Source organism: Lonchura striata, chromosome 1 (assembly GCF_050655825.1).
Source record: "Lonchura striata isolate lonStrDom1 chromosome 1, ASM5065582v1, whole genome shotgun sequence".
NCBI classification, from domain to species: domain Eukaryota; kingdom Metazoa; phylum Chordata; class Aves; order Passeriformes; family Estrildidae; genus Lonchura; species Lonchura striata.
The window spans coordinates 5,642,962-5,661,086 of NC_140703.1; the positions used below are offsets into that span (position 1 = coordinate 5,642,962).

The 18,125-nt window shown below is 56.3% G+C and overlaps 1 protein-coding gene across 2 annotated transcripts; it reads left to right on the plus strand.

Moving 5' to 3' along the window:
• The first annotated feature begins 1,816 nt into the window (after positions 1–1,816).
• On the plus strand, positions 1,817–15,029 carry ARRB1 (arrestin beta 1). Of its 2 annotated transcripts, XM_021532450.3 has the most exons (16): positions 1,820–2,202; positions 7,150–7,180; positions 7,800–7,860; positions 8,284–8,328; positions 8,691–8,887; positions 9,437–9,496; positions 9,616–9,683; positions 10,126–10,261; positions 10,341–10,425; positions 10,523–10,595; positions 10,929–11,066; positions 11,263–11,346; positions 11,543–11,566; positions 12,432–12,502; positions 12,875–12,926; positions 13,570–15,029. In XM_021532450.3, exons 1-16 carry the CDS (start codon positions 2,183–2,185, stop codon positions 13,679–13,681), a joined length of 1,257 nt encoding a protein of 418 aa, XP_021388125.1. In that variant the 5' UTR covers positions 1,820–2,182; the 3' UTR covers positions 13,682–15,029. The 2 variants fall into 2 exon arrangements, with proteins under 2 accessions (XP_085443912.1, XP_021388125.1); XM_085587786.1 differs by lacking the exon at positions 11,543–11,566 and having other exon boundaries at positions 1,817–2,202.
• Positions 15,030–18,125: the final 3,096 nt, after the last annotated feature.

Genomic DNA, 18,125 nt, shown 5'->3' on the forward strand with positions numbered 1-18,125 from the left:
ACTCTCACAGAATGCTCCAATGCCCCAGGATTCACTGATCCCCTCTGAGTGCTCCAGCTGCTCTTCTCCTTCCCCTGTGCCCTGTTCCCTCCTGAAATGTTCCAGAACCCCAGCATGCTCCAATCCCCTGGGATGCTCTTTTCATCTCTATCTGCCAGGTTGGGGCCCCCCATGCCTAGACAGGAGCCATGTCCGGACCATGTCCAGCCTGGCAGCAGGGGGAGCTGGGCCTAGGGCAGGATCCAGTTTAGGCTGGGACTGAAGTGGGATTCCAGGCTGGGATGCAGGATGAGGCCTGTATCAGAGCCCCTCTGTTCCTGGGCTGGGACTGGGGCAGAATCCTGCTGCTCTGGCTCCTGCAGCCATCCTTGCACTGCCCCAGAGTGGACCCCCTAGTCTGCCCATCATCCATGCATCAGGGCTGTAGCTTTCATTCCTGCCATCTGGCCAAGGAGCACTTTATTATACAAAATCAATGCAGCACTTTCATCCCAGCCCAATCTGACAGCTTTTGGGCATTTGATACCCAGAGGAAAAGTCCCCGGAGAATTTGGTGCTGGCATGCTCTGGCACTCCATGAGCTGCCAAAATCGGGGTGAAAAACTGCCCAAACTACCAAATGCACCCATCCTGCTCCCAACACTGATTCTAATGCTGGGATGAAATCCTTTAATCCTGCAAAGTAGTCCCAGAGCAGGGTTTATGGTCCTCCGCCAGGAGCTGTCCCACTTCTGCCTCTGCCACCGATGGCTCTGTTCCCTTAGGTGACATCCCTTCCTGGATGTGACAGGGTATCACAGCCCTCCTTCCAGACCCTGACCGCAGCCCCTTCATTTCTTTCTGTCCTTTTGTCCTCGTCGATCCCTAAAGTGGGATGCAGATTTCTCCAGGATGGGCTAAAGCTGCCCCGTGGGTGGGGTGAAGTGTCCCTACAGTGGGGTAGAAGAGACACCACGTGTCCAACCTCTGTCCCCCACGATGGCCGTGGGGGCGGCATAGGAAGGCGATGCTCCAGCTGGGGATGGACACAGCACTGGAATCACCCGAAATCGGTTCCCCACGGGCTGCTGTGCCACAGGAGGCGGGCGGGAGGGGCACGCAGCCAATGGGGACGCCGTGGGGGGAGGACGGACATGTTCCTGCAGAGGGAAGGCGGATTCCATGGGAGGAGCGGGGGGACACCTCGGGGGCGGGGTGTTCGCCAGTGCGTGTGTGTGTTTGTGTGTGTGTGCGCGCGTGTGCGCAGGATTGTGGGCACGCGTGTGTACATGTGTGTGCACAGTGCATAGTCTGTGTTGCGTGCACGTATGTGCACGCACGTGTAGTTGTGTGTGCACGTGGATGGGTGCGCACGCATCTGTGCGTTTGTGTGTGTGCGGGCACGTGTATGCGCGTGTGCACGTGTGCGTGCATGGGTGTGCAAGTTGCGTCCCTGTTCACAGCCGCCTGTATTTGTGTTCACACCCGTGTCTCCGTGGACACGCAGGACTTCGTTGTCACACGCGTGTCTCCGGCCCCACGCGTGTCTCGGTGCGGTCACGCGCGGGGGTCCCCCCGCCATGCCCACGCGCCGCCGCTGGGGGGCGCCCCGAGCCGCGCGCGCGCTCCCGCCGCTCGCGGCGGCGGGGGGGGGGGGGGGTGTGGGGGGGGTGCGCGCGCTCGTGTGTCCCCGCGCGCGCACCGCCTCACGCTCTGCTACCCCCTCACCGCCTTCCCGCCCACCTCGTGTCGGCCCCGTGGCCGCCTCCCCCCCTCAATATCCTCTCCCCGTGTCTTCTCCCTGCCCGCGCGGCCCTTGCGCGCCGCCGCCCCCGGCCCCGGGGCCGCGCCGCTCAGGGGCGGGCGGAGGCGGCGGCGGCGGCAGCGTCCGCACCGGAACCGGGACGGGCCGAGCCCTGCCGAGCGGCTCCGAGCGGCTCCGAGCGATTCCGAGCGGCTCCGAGCGGTCCCGAACCTGCCCGAGCGGTTCCGAGCGGCCCCGAACCGGCCGGCGTGGCGTCCGCCCGGGCCGAGCCGAGCGGTTCCGAGTGTTCCCGAGCGCGCTCGAGCGGTTCCGAGCGGGCCCGAGCAGGGCCGCAGCGGGCCCCGCGCCCGCCCCGCCGCCGCTCCCTCCACCATCCAGCCAGTAATTTTCCGAGCCCAGCCGGCGCTTCTCGGCTGAGCCCGCAGGATCGGCGGGGCCATGGGAGACAAAGGCACCCGGTGAGTGAGGACCGGGACAGAGCGGAGCATCCCCGGGGGCATGGCGGGGGAGGGGTGGGACAGGCGCTGCCCCTGCCCTGCGCTGGAGCTGGTGGTCCCCTGGGGTGGCCCCGCTGCTGGGATACGGTGCCCCCCGAGGGGTAGGGAGCACCCGAACGCTGGGGACGTCGCTGTTCCCTCCCCATCAGATTTGGGACGGGGGAGGCTGCTGTCATCGCAGTGACGCCAGGGGACCCAGGCCCTGATGTCACTCCCGGCATGCGGCACAGCTGGGGGTGTCAGGGAGCACGTGCCAGCCCTGGAGCGCAGGGACACGAGGGCCTGCGACGCCTTCATCCCATGGGAATGCTGCCATGGGCATGCTGCCTTTTAGGGGCCCCGTGGAGAGGTGGATGGGGACCCCCCGTGCTCCCCAGGGCTCCAGGTGCAGGCCGTGGCAGGACCCGCTGGGCTGCACATCCTGCAGGGGCTGGTGGGATTTGAGGGAGAGCCTGATGACCTCTGCCAGCCCTTGCAGGGAGGCCTGGGGGATCTGTGAAATCCGCTCGCAGGCAGAGTGGTCAAGGAGTTGACACTCGCATTCTTCACCCCAATCCCTTTCTGTACCCTTAGCCATTAATCATGGAGGACTAGGGATTTCAGAGTGCTCCTGCTCACCCCTCAACACCATCGCCCTCCCTTTGCTCAGTCCATGTCCCCTTGGCATCAGGATCAGGGGGCTTCAGTGCAGCCTCTGTACCCCACCCTCCCCACCCCCCCTGGACACGGCAGGAGAGAAGGATGAGGGGATCTAGCCCTGCCTGGGCAGAACCTTCCAGAAACACTGCAGTGTTTTGGAATGGCAGGATGGGAGTTGTAGGTGCCTGTTGAACTCATCCAGCATTTTGGGAAGCGGCTGTTGCTGCCACCAGCCTGCTGGGTGTTGGTGCCCCAACCATAGCTGACAGCATCCGCTTCCTCCTTGCTCAGTATCCTGAATTCTTGAGAATTTATATTGCGCTCCTGGAGCCGACAGCCCCACAGATCAGGGGGCTGGAGCACCCCCTGGGTTCCCCCCAATGTCTGGGTGCAAACCCCAGGATGCAGCTAGTTTGGCCTCCAGGGTTTTTCAGGTGCAGGGGGAGCTTGGTGAGTGTCATTCCCATCAGCAGGCGTGCCGGCAGGAGAGGCATGAGCTGATCTTCTCCCTGCCTACGCAGTGTGTACAGTGGGAGCTGGGGGAAGGGTGAGGGGGGAAGAATTATGCTGACAAAACCCTTCCTCTCCAGTTTGGATCTCCAAACCCAAATCCACTGGGTTTGATCAGGAGGTTCAGCTGTGAGATCTGATTTACTATCGGATTTCCCCAAAAGCCCATTTTTACTGATTCCTGCTGTGGCATCCTAATTTCTTGGGAGTCACCAGTGGGAAGAGCTGGATGAAACAGCTGACTTTGTGGCTGTTGGCATAATTGATCACCTTTTCCCACGCAGCACCCAGCCAGGGCAGCTGCAACCCCACACAGGATGCCCAGCTACTGGAATTCCTGGCTGCTGGGATTCCTAGCCTGTGTCTTGAGGGTGGCTTCCTGATGGTTGGGAAGTGCTGCAGTGGTTCCAGTACACTAGAGCCCACCTTGGTTGGCATTAAGCACCCCTCGCTCCTTTCCTCTGGCCCCACAGAACCATTCAGCCCCTCTGTAGCATTCCACCATAGCATCTTGCTACTAGGGGGGTGACCCTTGCCTACTGCCAGACCTGCTGCTCAGTCCCTCTACCATCCCTTTCATCCCCCTAGATGAAGACATAGGATGTGGGAGCAGGACAGGGATCTCCACTGGGAAGAGAAAGAGCCCTAGAAGGTGGCCCAGGACTTCTGCTTCCTGGATGTTGTTTGGAGAGCAAACTCTGATAATAACAGCAGGATCCGGACACATTCCGGATCCCACAGCTGAGGCGTTTCCTTGCCAAGAAAGTTGGTGGAGCTCTGACCCAGCTGGGGGATGCTGCTGCTGACCCTGGGAGGAGATAGATAGACAGAGAGACAGATGCAGCAGGGATGCAAAATGCAGCATTGAGCCTGTGGGATGCTCTTGCTTTGGGATTGGCTGGCATAGTTCTCCTAGCTGATCCGGGCACAGCTGGCATGGAGCTTCTGCCCGCCACCACGAGGTTGTGCCACTGCGTATGGTGTGGTTGCTGGTGGTTCCATTATCCCTGGAGGTCCCTTCTAACGTGGCTCTAGCTAATTAGATCTGCCAGCCAACCTTGTTATCATGAGAGCTGGCAAAACCCCTGAATTCTCTGCCCTGGGTTCAAAGGCAATCAATGGTGTTGCCATCAGATCTTGTTCTGATGCCTACGGGAATTAAATCCTCATAAATCTTCCCAATCAAGATCAGACCCCACTCAATTATTGACCACCCAACAAAGCCATTGTTAGCCCTGGCTGGGTGCCTAACAAGCTCATTAAGGGATGGGATCCACGACAGGGAGAGGGCAGGAGAGATGGGATCTGGCTGTGTGGCAGCATGACAGGCTCAGGGGCACTGGGACTGCCAGCCCCGGCATGAGGCCCCACGCCTCTGATGGGCAGCGGCAGAGGCCACTTCCTGCCTCGTGTCTCCAGTATTTCGACACCAGGAAGGGCTGGAGGGGGAGGGAAGGCTTCACACTTCCTTCTTCCCTCCCTTGAGATCCGGTTGTGGGTGAGGGTCACCCCGCTGGCAGCAACAGGCCACCGTGTCCCCAAGTGCCCCTTCCATTCTGCCACTGGTGCTTCAGGGGAGATGAGAGCTCCTGCACCCATGGTGTGGGGCCAGGCAGGGCTGCTGCACCCACAAGATGAGGGCACTGCACACTCATGTACCCACAGTGGGGAGCCAGCCTGGGCTCCTGCATGCACAGCGTGGAGCTGTGCAGGTCTTGAGTTCTGTGGAGCTTCTGCACCCATAACGTGGAGCTCCTGCACCTGCAGTGTGTGGCTAGACAAGTCTCGGGCTCCATGGGGCTCCTGTTCCAGTGTGGGGCCAGCTCAAGTGTGTGCCAGGCAGAGTGGTGAGGAATGGCTTCCCGCAAGGCCTGCCATCCATCTCACTTGCACTGGGTTCATTAGCAGATTCATTAGTATCTCCAGGGCTGGATGGGAGCATCATCCATGTTTCAGGGGGCTGGCAGTGGCACCCGCTGAGCCTCCACTCTTGGCTGGCTTTTCTGGGGCTTCCCAGCACACCTCAGGTTGTGATCCAGCATGCTGGACCCCCTTTGGGGTTTCTCTTGGGAGCTGGTCTGTGGGTGTAGGGTGACAGGCTGTCAGGGGATGCTTCTTATCCTGCTTTGAAGTAATGCCTCATTAATTACCCATGAAAATCCTGCTGTTAGTTGCTCTGGCTCTCAGGGGGATGCATTCATTGCCCCTCCATCCCTGACTCTGGAGATTGATCCCCCCATGGCTTTCAGACCCCAGAAACAGTGGGGTGCTAATGCTCTTCCATGGCAGGTTGAGGCCCTTATCTCCCCAAGTTATTTAATTGGAGCAGCATTCCCATTAATTCCATCTTTCCTTGCACCAGCACAGGATCACACCTTCATCAGCAAATCCTCATAACAAACATCCTACTGTGGAAGTGCTTTTCATTTCGGCTGGGAAAAGTCAATCCCCCAACCCCCACAGGGGAAAGCCATCCAGGAAGAGCCAGCAGGATGTTCCTGATGTTCCCAGTGGCTTGGGACAGCCAGGAGGATGTCCCCAATATTTTATGTGTCTGGCAGAGCATTCCTGTGGCTTGGACAAGGGAATGAGGGCCCCCATCCCCCATGCTCCCTTTTCCATACTAGATCTTGCTTCCTGGGCAGAGCTTGGCCAGGCTGTGCTGGTCCCTATGACTCTCAGGAGAGTGGGATGTGGAGACCTGGGCATGCAGGAGTGCATGGACACACATATGCAGGGATATGGAGATGCAGGGACACAGGCAAGTGGGGACAGAGAATTTCAGAGATGTGAGGGGTGCGCCCACACATCTCCTGATACATCCTACCCCATTGCTGGGGTGGTAGTCACCCCCAGGCTGGAACCCACCAAAGTGCCCCTTGGTCTGGTGTGGGCAGCTGTAGGCACTGGGGTGGCTGAGTGTCCATCATCCAGAGCAGCCTTTGACATTTTGGCAGAGCCAAGCAGCTGCCCTGGGAAATTGGTTTTTTCCAGCCTAAAACCACTACTAATCTTCCCGGATGGTTTTAATGGAATTTAAAGGCGAGGAAGGATTATCTGCGGAGAACCCATTATGGGTGGCTTTGTGCCAGGGCAGGCTCCAAAAAATCTGGCAGCACCAGGCACCCTACCTGCTTCTCCCCACTTCCTGCCTGCAGCAGACAGGCTGAGAACGCTCTGGCATTCCCCAGCAGTGGCATGTTGGATCCACATCCTTTCTCCCATATCTCTGTGGGGTGTTCCAGAAGTATTTTGGGAGTTGAGAGGGGTGTCTGGGGGCTAGTCCCATGGGAATGGGAATAAAAAGCCCTGGGGACAGGAGCATCCAGACTTTTCTTGCTTCTCCAGTGGATTTGGGATGCATTCATGTAAGGTAATGGTGAGGTGGGTTCATCCTGTGGGATGCTCTCATCCTGTGCCTGCCTTGACCCCGTGGTCCCACATGCTGGTCCCCAGGGCCAGGTGGATGCTGGGGTGCTGCTGCCTTTCACAGTGGTCTCTGGGCACCATCCTCAGGCGAAGGGGTAGGCTGGAGTCCTGACGCCTCCATTATCCAAAGCTGGGTCCTGCCAGTGGGTGCTGAAGGTTGGATGCACCTGGCACCATGGGACTGTGCCAGTGGATGCTTCTTCCCCCAGGGACCCTTCCTGAAGGGGAGCTGGACAGCTCTATGGGCAGGGAGCCAGAAGCAGAATGGGGGGTTCAGGAGTGGAGGGTACCCCGTGCTCCAGCACTCACCCCCCCTTTGCTGTTTTTCAGGGTGTTTAAGAAAGCCAGTCCTAACGGGAAGGTAAGGGGGACATGGTGGGGGAAACCATGGGGTCACAAGCATGGCTGGGGGTGGGGGATGGGCACATCCCTGAACCCAAATTCCACCCTGTGCATTGTCTGCCTCATCATCCTGCCGGGGTGGCAGGAAGGGAAACTGAGGCACTGTGGGGCTGGCAGCAGGGCTTTCCCAAGGTCAGGGGTAAAGCAGACAGGTTTTGGAGTGCTGGGGTGCATGTGACTCTGCATGTGGGGGTTTGGGTTGGGCAGCAGGAGCTGATGCAGAAAACCTTCTGCCTGGCAGCTGCCTCCCCTGTGCCTCAGTTTCCCCATCAGGAGTAAGGTGACACTGGTGTGGTGGTGTGTGTTACACACTGGGGGGCTCATCCCTGCCTGACAGTGGCGTACAAACCCCTGGGGTGCCACCCAAGAGTCCCCAGATGCAAAGTGCCTCCAGGTCTGGGGACATCTGGAAAGGTTCCAGATTTTGACTGGAATGGGGTTGGGATTGGCTTTTGGCTGCCACAGGGACATGGTGACACTGGGGATGATGAAGAATATGGACCCAGTGGGTAGTGACAACATGGGGGGCCTGGGGGGGTCTGCTCTGTGTGCCCCTGACACCCTGTTCCCCCCTGCAGCTCACGGTCTACCTTGGGAAGAGGGATTTCGTGGACCACATCGACGTGGTGGACCCCGTGGGTATGTGGTGGCAGGAAAGGGACCTCAGTTGCAGGGAGATGCCTGCCAGGGTGGGCTGGGCTGTCTGGGAAGAAGGATTTTGGGGATCAGAAAATAGCTGATTTGGGATAATATTCATGTCCCGCTGTGGCTTTGCATATGCTGTGGGTGAGGTAGGTGCACACTGTCCCTGCTGGCAGTGTGTTACCCCCAAGCCCTGGCTGGCAGCTTGGAGGTCATGACTCTCTGTGTAAAGGAGGGGCGTGTCCCCCCTTAACTGTGCTGGTGTCCCCTGAAACCTGCCTGTACATTCCCGTCTAACTTACCAGCATGTCCCCTGATCCTGACAGTTTGTCCTCTAACCCTGCCATTGCATTCCCTGACCCTGCTGGTGTGTCCCCCCTGTCCCCGTGGTGCATTTCTGACCTGGCTGTTCTGTTGCAGATGGAGTAGTGTTGGTAGATCCTGAATACCTGAAGGAGAGAAAAGGTAATGTCTACCCCTGGGATCCCTGGGGCTACAGAAATGGCACTGCCACAGGGTGATGCTAGCATCCCCATGGAATCTTACCCAGGCACTGGCATCTCTGGGCCCTTGTGTCCAGCCCCCTGTTCTCATGACAGATTCCCTGTTCTGTAGAGAATGGGGGTGCTGTGGTGGGCATCTGAAAGCCCAGTTGGCTGCTGAATCCTCATATTCTCAACATGGCATGTCCTCAAGCCACCACTACTTCCCAGTGCTGGTGGAACTGTCATGAGCAGGATGCCACCTCACCTTGGCACCCCCATGTCATGATGGTCCCCTTCATGACCCACACCCTGCTACCAACCTCCCCTTGTCACCCTCTCCAGTCTTTGTGACGTTGACCTGCGCCTTCCGCTATGGCCGTGAGGACCTGGATGTTTTGGGGCTGACCTTCCGCAAGGACCTGTTCGTGGCCAACTCCCAGGCGTTCCCCCCGGTCCCCGAGGACAAAAAGCCCCTGACACGGCTGCAGGAGCGGCTCATCAAGAAGCTGGGCGAGCACGCCTACCCCTTCACCTTTGAGGTAGGTGACAGCAGGTGCTCTGGGGTGCTTGAAGGGACAGTGAACCCTTTGGTGGGGACATTAGGGTCCCATCTGGCCCTGTGGGGTTGTGGTTGGAGGTGAGATGTTGCTATCTCTGATCAAGACACAGCTTTTAGTGGAAACTGTCAGTCTGTGTCAGCAGCTGGGGGTCCATGCTAACACTGGGAATCTATGCCAGCACTGGACAGCTGTGGCAGGGAATGGGGTGGGGGTGGACCCCTTGCTCCATGCACCTTCTCAGATTTCCCCAGTGCAGCTTTGGCAGTGCTGGCCACCCCCTCTGGAGCTCTGTGACATTTTACAGTGCTCAATCCTATGGCCTCAAAAATGGTCCTCATGGCCTGATTTCTCAAAATCTCCAATTAATTAAAACCCTCTAAAATAATGTATTTCTGTAGCACTTTGAGATTTGGGAAATGCAATTGTAAAATGAGGAATGTTTCCTGGATTTCCCTCTTTCCATTGTGGCTAGGATAGGGAACTACTGGAAGTGCCCCAAAAAGCTCCTCACCCCCGTTTGCCTTTCAGATCCCCCCCAACTTGCCTTGCTCCGTCACACTGCAGCCAGGCCCAGAGGACACGGGGAAGGTAAGGTCCCCCCATATTCCATGCCACTAGGCTATGGTGAGTGGCCGCTGCTGGGGTCACCTTTCTGGGGAATGCAAAGGGGTTTCTCTGTCTCCTTCTCCTCCCTTCCTGGTTTTCAGGCCTGTGGAGTGGACTACGAGGTTAAAGCTTTCTGTGCAGAGAACCTGGAGGAGAAGATCCACAAGAGGTAAGAAGAGAGGATCCATCCAGCCTGGATGGGAGCAGCATGCTCCTGGTGCTGGCAGCAGGACAGGGGCAACTCAATTTGTTACCCACCTTGGGTGAGATGTTTTCCAGAATGGGATGGAGTTGTGTTCCAGGATGGGGCTTGGGATGGGGGTGTTTCCACGATGGGGCTGGGATGGAGGTGTTCTCCAGGATAGGGATTGGTCAGAGAACATCTTGGGGTTGGGATACCCACCACTGTGCGAGGAACCCAACACTTGCTCTGGGCAACCTGGCCCAGCCATAGGGTTTTCCCCTTGTAGCTCTGGTGGGCATCCAGACAAGACCTTCCATGGCATCCTTCTGACCCAGCAGACCAGAAGAAAAGAGTGCTTTGACCCAGAATGGGCCAAGAAAGAGGGTAGCCTGTGGGCAGCCTGAGTTCTCCTCTCGACTTCCCCCAGGAACTCGGTGCGCCTGGTGATCCGTAAAGTCCAGTATGCACCAGAAAGACCTGGCCCACAGCCCATGGCAGAGACCACCCGGCAGTTCCTCATGTCAGACAAGCCGCTGCACCTTGAGGCATCCCTGGACAAGGAGGTGGGCAAGGACTGGGGTGTGTACACTGGTGGGGTGACCCTGGGGATTTCACCATCCTCTCTCTTCTGCTCCCCTACAGATATACTACCACGGGGAGCCCATCAGTGTCAATGTACATGTCACCAACAACACCAACAAGACCGTGAAGAAAATCAAGATCTCAGGTGAAGAGTAGGGCCGTGTCCCCCACTCCACTGGTGTACCTGTCCCCATCCCTGTGGGGACCTACCCTGATCCCCATCTTGCTGTATCTCACCCCAGTGCGCCAGTATGCTGACATCTGCCTCTTCAACACTGCCCAGTACAAGTGCCCAGTGGCTGTGGAGGATGCTGAGTGAGTTCTGGCTCCTTGGGAACATCATGAGGAGCCCTGGAGACCTCAGTGGGGTCTTAGAGGAGCCTTGGAGGTCTCCTGCCCCAGTGCAGCCCCATTGGGATGTTGCACATGGAAAGCAGGAACCGGTGGGAGGAACAGGGAGATGGAGATCTTTTTTCTGGTGGCATCTTGGGGACGTCACCCTCTGCAACCTCCAGGAAGGCGATGTTCATCAGGCTGTGGCAGGGATGGGAATACGTGGGGTTCACCAGGCTAAGATGGAGATATCTGGGGTGGGCTGTGGGAGCTGTGGGTGGCTGGGGCTCCAGCTGATGTGGAAATTGTCTCCAGTGATATGGTGGCCCCGAGCTCAACGTTCTGCAAAGTCTACACCCTGACCCCCTTCCTTGCCAACAACCGGGAGAAGCGAGGGCTGGCGCTGGATGGGAAGCTCAAGCACGAGGACACCAACCTGGCCTCCAGCACGCTGTGAGCCCCTCTACCCCCCAGGGCTCCTGTCTCCCCCTGCAGCATGGGGGCAGGACCTGGCCCTGGTGGGCATCCAGCCCCTGCTCCGGGGTTGATGCTTGGGGTGGAGGAGATCCCAAGGGGGGACCTTCAGGAGGACAGGGGGCTGGTCCCCATGGCCATTCCCGCACTGATGCCCACCTGCCTCTTCCTCCAGATTAAGAGATGGAGCCAACAAGGAGATCCTGGGCATCATTGTCTCCTACAAGGTGAAGGTGAAGCTGGTGGTGTCACGAGGAGGGTGAGTGTTGGGCACCCCCCTACCGTGCTGCACCTCCTCTCTAACCTTGGGACTGGTCTGTGCTGCAGGTGGGACCCCATCATCTTTAAAGCTCCCCTGGGATTAAGCAGCATGGGCGGGACAAAAGGTGTGTGGGGGTTGTATGTCCTTGGGAGGGGACAGTGACTAATATGTTGTATCCTTTGACTCATGCCAGCCTGCTGGGAGACCTCGCCTCCAGGTAACACTGCACTCCCCCCAGCGTCCCCCAATCCTCACTGCAGCCCCCCATTGAACCTCCTCAGCCCCTCAGGGTGCTACCTGATCTCCTGCCTGTCCTGGGAATTCCACTGTGTTGGGGATGCTGTCTCACCTAAAGCAAAAAGCCTGGCAGAAGTGGGGCTGGGGTGATGAGGCTGGGAATGCTGTCAGGGTTTGAATTCTGCATTTTCCTACTTTTATGGGAGTGAGAGGCCAGTGGGTGCTGCTGGGGAGAGTGAGCAGGGCACAGAGGTGGCTCCATAGGGCTGAGCATCTCTGGATTTGGGGAGGCAAGTCTCTGGGGCTTCCTAGGTCTTCATCGTCACATAACTTCCCTCCCACAGGGTCCTACGGGGACCATGGGACTACCCGTCCTCTTTTGGGACACTTCTCTGTCTTAGCTCTGTCCTGCCTGCCCCTGGGGCAGCTTGGGGCTATGCTTAGGCTGTCATGCCCTGATGTCACCATGCCCACTGGGCACTTGGAAAACTTGGTGCACCTCCTGCCATTCCCATGGCACTACTGGCTACAGCCTAAGCCCAAGGGATTTTGCATACTTCTCCCACAGCTGCTAAAGACAGATTTTTGTCATGCTGCTCTCCTTCCTGATGCCCCTCTACTTCTCAGGGGGCCTGTGCTGGTCCCCCACCCTGGAGTCCAACCTCAACCAAGAGGCATGAGAGCTGCTGAGCAGCTCCATGGAGGATGACACAGGGGTTTGCCCAGCTTTGTGGTCTCTACAGCAGCTGTAATGGCGGTGCTGTTCTGCTCCCCCTCTGCAAATTTGCCTCGCTCTACATGTAAAGTGCAGGCAGGCCTGTGCTTTACCCTGGTATCTCTTCCAGTGATGTTGCAGTGGAGCTGCCCTTCACGCTGATGCATCCCAAACCCAGGGAGGAACCAGTACACCGGGACAGTGAGTGTCTGTCCCTGCGTGACAGGGCCACCATCCCTGGGGGTGGGTGGGGGCAAAGGGAACCAGTGGGGCTGCACAGAGGGAGATTCTTGGCTCCTGTTGACCCTGCTCACAGGGCCTCAGCATTAAAATCATGGGGGTGCTCCCATCACCCCAGTGCAGCCAGACTCCAGAGGGGGTTGCAGCCACACACTGGAACAGTGATGATCCCAGGGGAATCTCAGCCACCCCAGTGGGATGGCAGTGATGACTGCAGGGGAGTCTCACCTACCCCGGTGGGAGGGCAGAGATGATCCTGGGGAAGTTATCACCCACCTCGGTGGGATGGCAGTCACCACCCTGTGACTAATCCTGTGTCATCCCTTTGTTCAGTTCCAGAGAATGAAGCACCCATAGATACAAATCTGATAGAGCTTGATACAAAGTAAGAGACTAAAATACACCCTTCCCCCAATTCCCACATTTCATGTGGGAATGTGAAACATGGTGGTTGCATGGCACCCTCCCCCAGTCTTGTAACACCTGCTGTGCCATGGGATTGGCACATATGATTAACCCCATGCATGTCACCTGTAACGCATGACGTGTGCTGTTCCCCTCTCTCTTCTCTCCTCCTTCACCCTTCCCTGCATGGCTTTCCAAAAAACAGGAGAAACTGCAGTAAGAGGCCGCTGGGATCGTGTTGGGGGTGTGGGAGGTTGTTGCCACTGTGTTCCTTGGGCTGGTGATATGTTTGGGAGGTTTTAGGGTACTTAACCCACCCAGCTACTTCCTGCCAGTCTGCGATTCCCTCATAGTGGGGCAAATGCTTGCCAATGGCCCTGGTAAAGTTGCACCTGCTGGAGAGCTTAGGGGCTCATTTTTGGGTGCATTGGGCAAGTATTAATAAGGCTTTGAAAATCAAGGCTGTTTGCTAGGGATGGGGAGTTTTGGGGCCCCTTGAGCTGCTGTAACATCATGGCGGTGCAGGTTGAGCTCACTGGGCAAGCTGGGACAGCTCTGTGGGACAGGAAGTGTTTGAAGACCTTGCACCCCACTTAAACCCCCTTCCCTTGTGTCCCCACTAGCGATGATGACATTGTGTTTGAAGACTTTGCCCGCCAGCGACTGAAAGGCATGAAGGATGACAAGGAGGATGAGGAGGAGCGGACAAATTCTCCGCAGCTCAATGACAGATAAGCGAGCTCCCTGCAGCTCGCCACCCTGCCCCAGGGACACCCCTACATTAGGCTGCTTCTCTTTTCTATAATTAATTAATTTTGTTTTCTACCTGTACTGGGAGCCTACCAATTGCCCGATGGCCACAGGACCTATAACCGTCCAGCTGTGCCGTGTTGTCTCTTCATCCAGCTGCCAGAGCTGTTGTTTCCTGTGCAGGGCACGGCCAGGGAGGTGAGGAGGCAGTGGGGCTCACTATAACTCCGTCCCTATCCAGCCTCCTGCCACTTACTAGAGCCCTTTCCTATGAAATGCCCCTTTTATGAGTTTTATATAAGCCCAGTCTCAACACCAGTTTGCTACAGGGAGGGGGGATGCAGCAGAATTGGGGGGGGGGGGGGCAGTGTTTTTTTAGGCAGCCTGCTCATGGGAAAAGGCACCTGTGCACCTCAGTGTCCCCTACTTTCACCCATGGCCAATCCCCCTCTGTCCAGCCCTGCTGCATGTGTTCCCTCTCTGGGATGCACGAGCCTGGCTTTGACTTTGGCCCCTGCCCCAGCTGCTCCAAACAAAGGGGATGGGCAGCACCTGCCCTTTTCTTCCCCAAGTCCCCCTAAAGTGGCGAACCCCAGGGGTCCTCCCAGCTGCATCTGTTTTAACACCAGTATAGTCTCCCTGGACGAAACCAGCTCGGAGCTGGGAGCTGCTGGTTACAGACCCTGTGGGTCTGTGCCATCTGCCACACACTGCTGGCTCTGGGAGAGGCCTCAAATGCCTCTTCACAGCCATGGCAATATTGTGGCAGAATAGCCTTGTCCCCAGCGGGATGTTGCCAGGGATACTTTTGTCCTGCCAAGCTGCAAAGCTCCCCTGGTTGATGTTTTGCTCTGCCTGCATGGGATCTAGCACCTCTTTGGGGGTAGGGGAGAATCAGGGCTTTTGCCACCCTAATCAATATTTCAACAGATGCTTGTACCTCCTGGATTGGTGGTGCCTGGACCTCCTCCCCCCTCCAAGGGTCTCTGGTCTCCCACCACTCACTGAGAGGCCATTCCCACTATTTATTGTGCTGTTGCAGTCAACGTTGTCATCTGAGAGCATTTTGTAGGGATAGCTCCATCCCCCCACCCGGTCTGTGGGGTGCTGAGCTGAGTCCACTCCCCTACCCCCGTAATTTTTGGGTAAAGCTGATGGGCAGCGTGGTACTTCTTTTTGTAAAGTGGTTCCTTTGTACTGATCATTGATACCTGCTGCTTTGATTTCTCCACCCTGTCTGTGATGTTTCTGTGTTCTGTCAAATAAATTATTCTAGTTTATTAAACTCAGAAAAAAAAAAAAAAAGAAAAAAGAAAAAAAACAGTAAAATACAGTCCCAATGCCTGCACACTTCTGTTGGCTAAGGATGGGGAAACTGGCACAGGCAGCAGGGCACAGAACCATAGAATGGTTTGAGATGGGAGAGACCTTGAACCTTATCCAATTCCATCCTCCCTGCCATGGGCAGGGACTCTGTCCACTAGACCAGGTTGCTGAAAGACCATCAAACCTGGCCTTGAACACTTCTAGGGATGGGGCAGCTTCTCTGGGCAACCTGTGCCAGGGCCTCACCACCCTCACAGGGGATTTTTTTTCCCTCCTGCGCAAGGACCAGGGAGCAACAGCTGCCTGCCCTGCTCATGCCACCTATTCCTCAACTGATGACAGCCTCCCTGGTGTGCAGAGACATGCACAGGAGCCAAGAAGGAGATTAAGGATTCTGTATCCCACAGCAGGGACTGGGCATTATTTTGGAAATGAAATGCATGGTCATGCAATATTTGATGAGAACAGGGCACTAACAACCTACTTGTTAAACAAGCCATGTTCAGTCTGTGTCCTGCTGAGGAACTGCTCAGAGCCGATTGTTTTAACGATCACAGAATCGTGGAGGTTGGAAAAACCCTCTAAGATCTTAAGAGTCCAGTGGTTCCCCTGCTCTGCCAAGGCTACTAAGCCGTATCTTCAAACATCAGTTTGAACCAATCTATCCAAACATCAGTTAATGCTGCAGGATGCTTCTCATCTGCTTTGAGAGCAGGAGTACTGTGGAATGAGCCAAGTAACACTTCCATTTATGGACCTGAATTCAGAGACAGTCCCTCTTGGAAGGGCTGTGGTTTATCCCCTCACAGTCAAGGAAGGAGAAACCCTGCCTCAAGTTGTTCCAGAGAAGGTTTAGATTGCATATTAGGGAAAATTCCTTCCCTGAAAGGATTGTTCAGCCTTGGGACAGGCTGCCCAGGGCGGTGGTGGGAGTCCCCATCCCTGAAGGAATTTAACAGATGTGTAGATGTGGCAATTGAAGATATACACAGTTTAGCTGTAGACTTGGCTGTGTGTGGGTAATGATTGGAATCCATGACCTTAAAGAGCTTTTCCAACAGGAATGATTCCATGATTCTGTCTTCAGCTGTGTTACCTTGCCCAGGAGTTAAAATTCTATGGCCTCAATGAAGACAGGCCTTCTGGAGGACCTCTCCGTGGTTCCAGGGAGAGCAGAGGTTGGACACATTCATGTCCCATGCAGCTTGGGCTGCCCTTACCCTTGGCCTTAAGTTGGTTCATTTCATGGTGTCAGCATTTGTGCCCGAGGCTGTGCCAACCTTCCCTGCCAAAGACAAATCAGGCTCCAGCAAAGCCAGTCTCCACAGTCACACAACCAGACTCTGATTCCACGTGGACATTGCCAGAGACTCCATGAGGTGCACTCCTGAGAGCAATGTCCCTACTGCCCAGCACAACTCCAGATCCTTCCTATGTGCATAATCCCTTCCCACAGCATCTGTGAGTACTTAATATTTTTTATATCTCCAGTCCCCTGTCAAATCTGGTTCAAGCTGGACAAGAAGGCTTAAGTTATTTTTGGAAAAAAAAAGGGAAGTTTAGATGGGTACAGACTGAGCTATTGCTTAATCCCCATTTTGAAAGCCAAGCAAATTCAGTTCCCTGTCCTCGTTGCACTATCCACATCACTGTGATGGGGGATGGGGCCAGCTCCTCCACGTGTCCCAGCAAAGGGGGCAGTCAGGAAGAAGTAGCTGGGGTGCTGGGAAGGCTCCAGTGGTCTCGCTGCCTCAGAGCTCACCTCTCCAAGGCGAGACCCTCCCTCTGTGGGTGTTTCCCCCAGGAAGGAGGAGCTGCACAATCTGAGTGCACCTCTGCCAAATTGCCTGCTCCCAGGGGTGCTTGAGGAAAACCCATTGAGCTCCAAGAACCCTCTCTGGGGGCCCTTCATGTCTGTGTACTACACACCGCCCTTCCTGGGGTTGCTGTGGGTCCGAGTCATAGGGCAGAAAATCCACCTCCTAAATGCAGGAACCTGCAGGTCTTGGTGCGGGGGAAGGGCACACTCAGCTCTACCACAGCCGGAAGGAACTGACACAGGAGCAGATGAAGAGACTTAGAGAGCCAGGAGCCCTCCCTGCTGCCTGCACTGGGGCAGAAATGCTCCCAGGCTCTTGATCAGAACCCATTTCCCCCAGTTCAACTCTGGCTCAACTGGGTTGGTTTTGCTGTGGACCCCTGGAAGCAGAAAGGATGCTCAGGCACTCCTGCAGGAGAGCTCAGCTCCTCTAGGACTCAAACAGGCTTTTCCTTTTGTTGATTGGTGGTGACACAGATCCATGCCTTTAGTAAGTGACAAAACATTAACATCCCCAGCCTTGGGCAAAACATGTTGCCCCTGCTTCACGTGCTGCCAGCGGAGTTTTGGGACAAGCGGAAGTGCTCACATGTTGTCCTGGGAGAAGAGTGAAGCAGGTTCCAGGCTCAGCTGCTAGGCAGACAACTGTTGCCATGGCACAGAATGAGTCAGTACAGCACATTCCCAGTGTAAGGTTTCCCCAGGTACTCTTGAAGTACAGCCTTCATAAATGTCAACACCCCTCGGGGGGTGCCGTTTCCCCTTGGTGCTCTGGGCCTGGAATACAGTGGGTAAATATCCCACAGAAGAGCCTGTTTCATCAAATTCTTGTGGTGTTTTTTTTTTTTTCTTTTTTTTTTTTTTCATGAAATCTAAGAATGGTTTGATTTGGAAGGGACCTCAAAGCTCATCCAGTTCCAACTCCCTGCCATGGGTAGGGACACCTTCCACTAGACCAGGATGTTGAAAGATCCATCCAGCTTGGCCTTGGGCACATCCAGGAATGAGGCAGCAGCAGCTTCTCTAAGCAACCTGTGCCAGGGCCTCCCCACCCTCACAGGGAAGAATTTCTTCCCAATAGTCCATCTAACCCTGTCTTTTGGCAGTGTGAAGCCATTCCTTGTCCTGTCAGTCCAGGCCCTTGTCAAGTCTCTCCTTTTTGCTCCTCTCCCTTTCTGCAGACATGACACAAGCCTATGACCAAACAACAGCAGGATGTTCTCTGCCAGCAGCCAGAGTCAACCACAGGCACAGCTCTCATCTGAAGGCTGGTACACAGAAGAG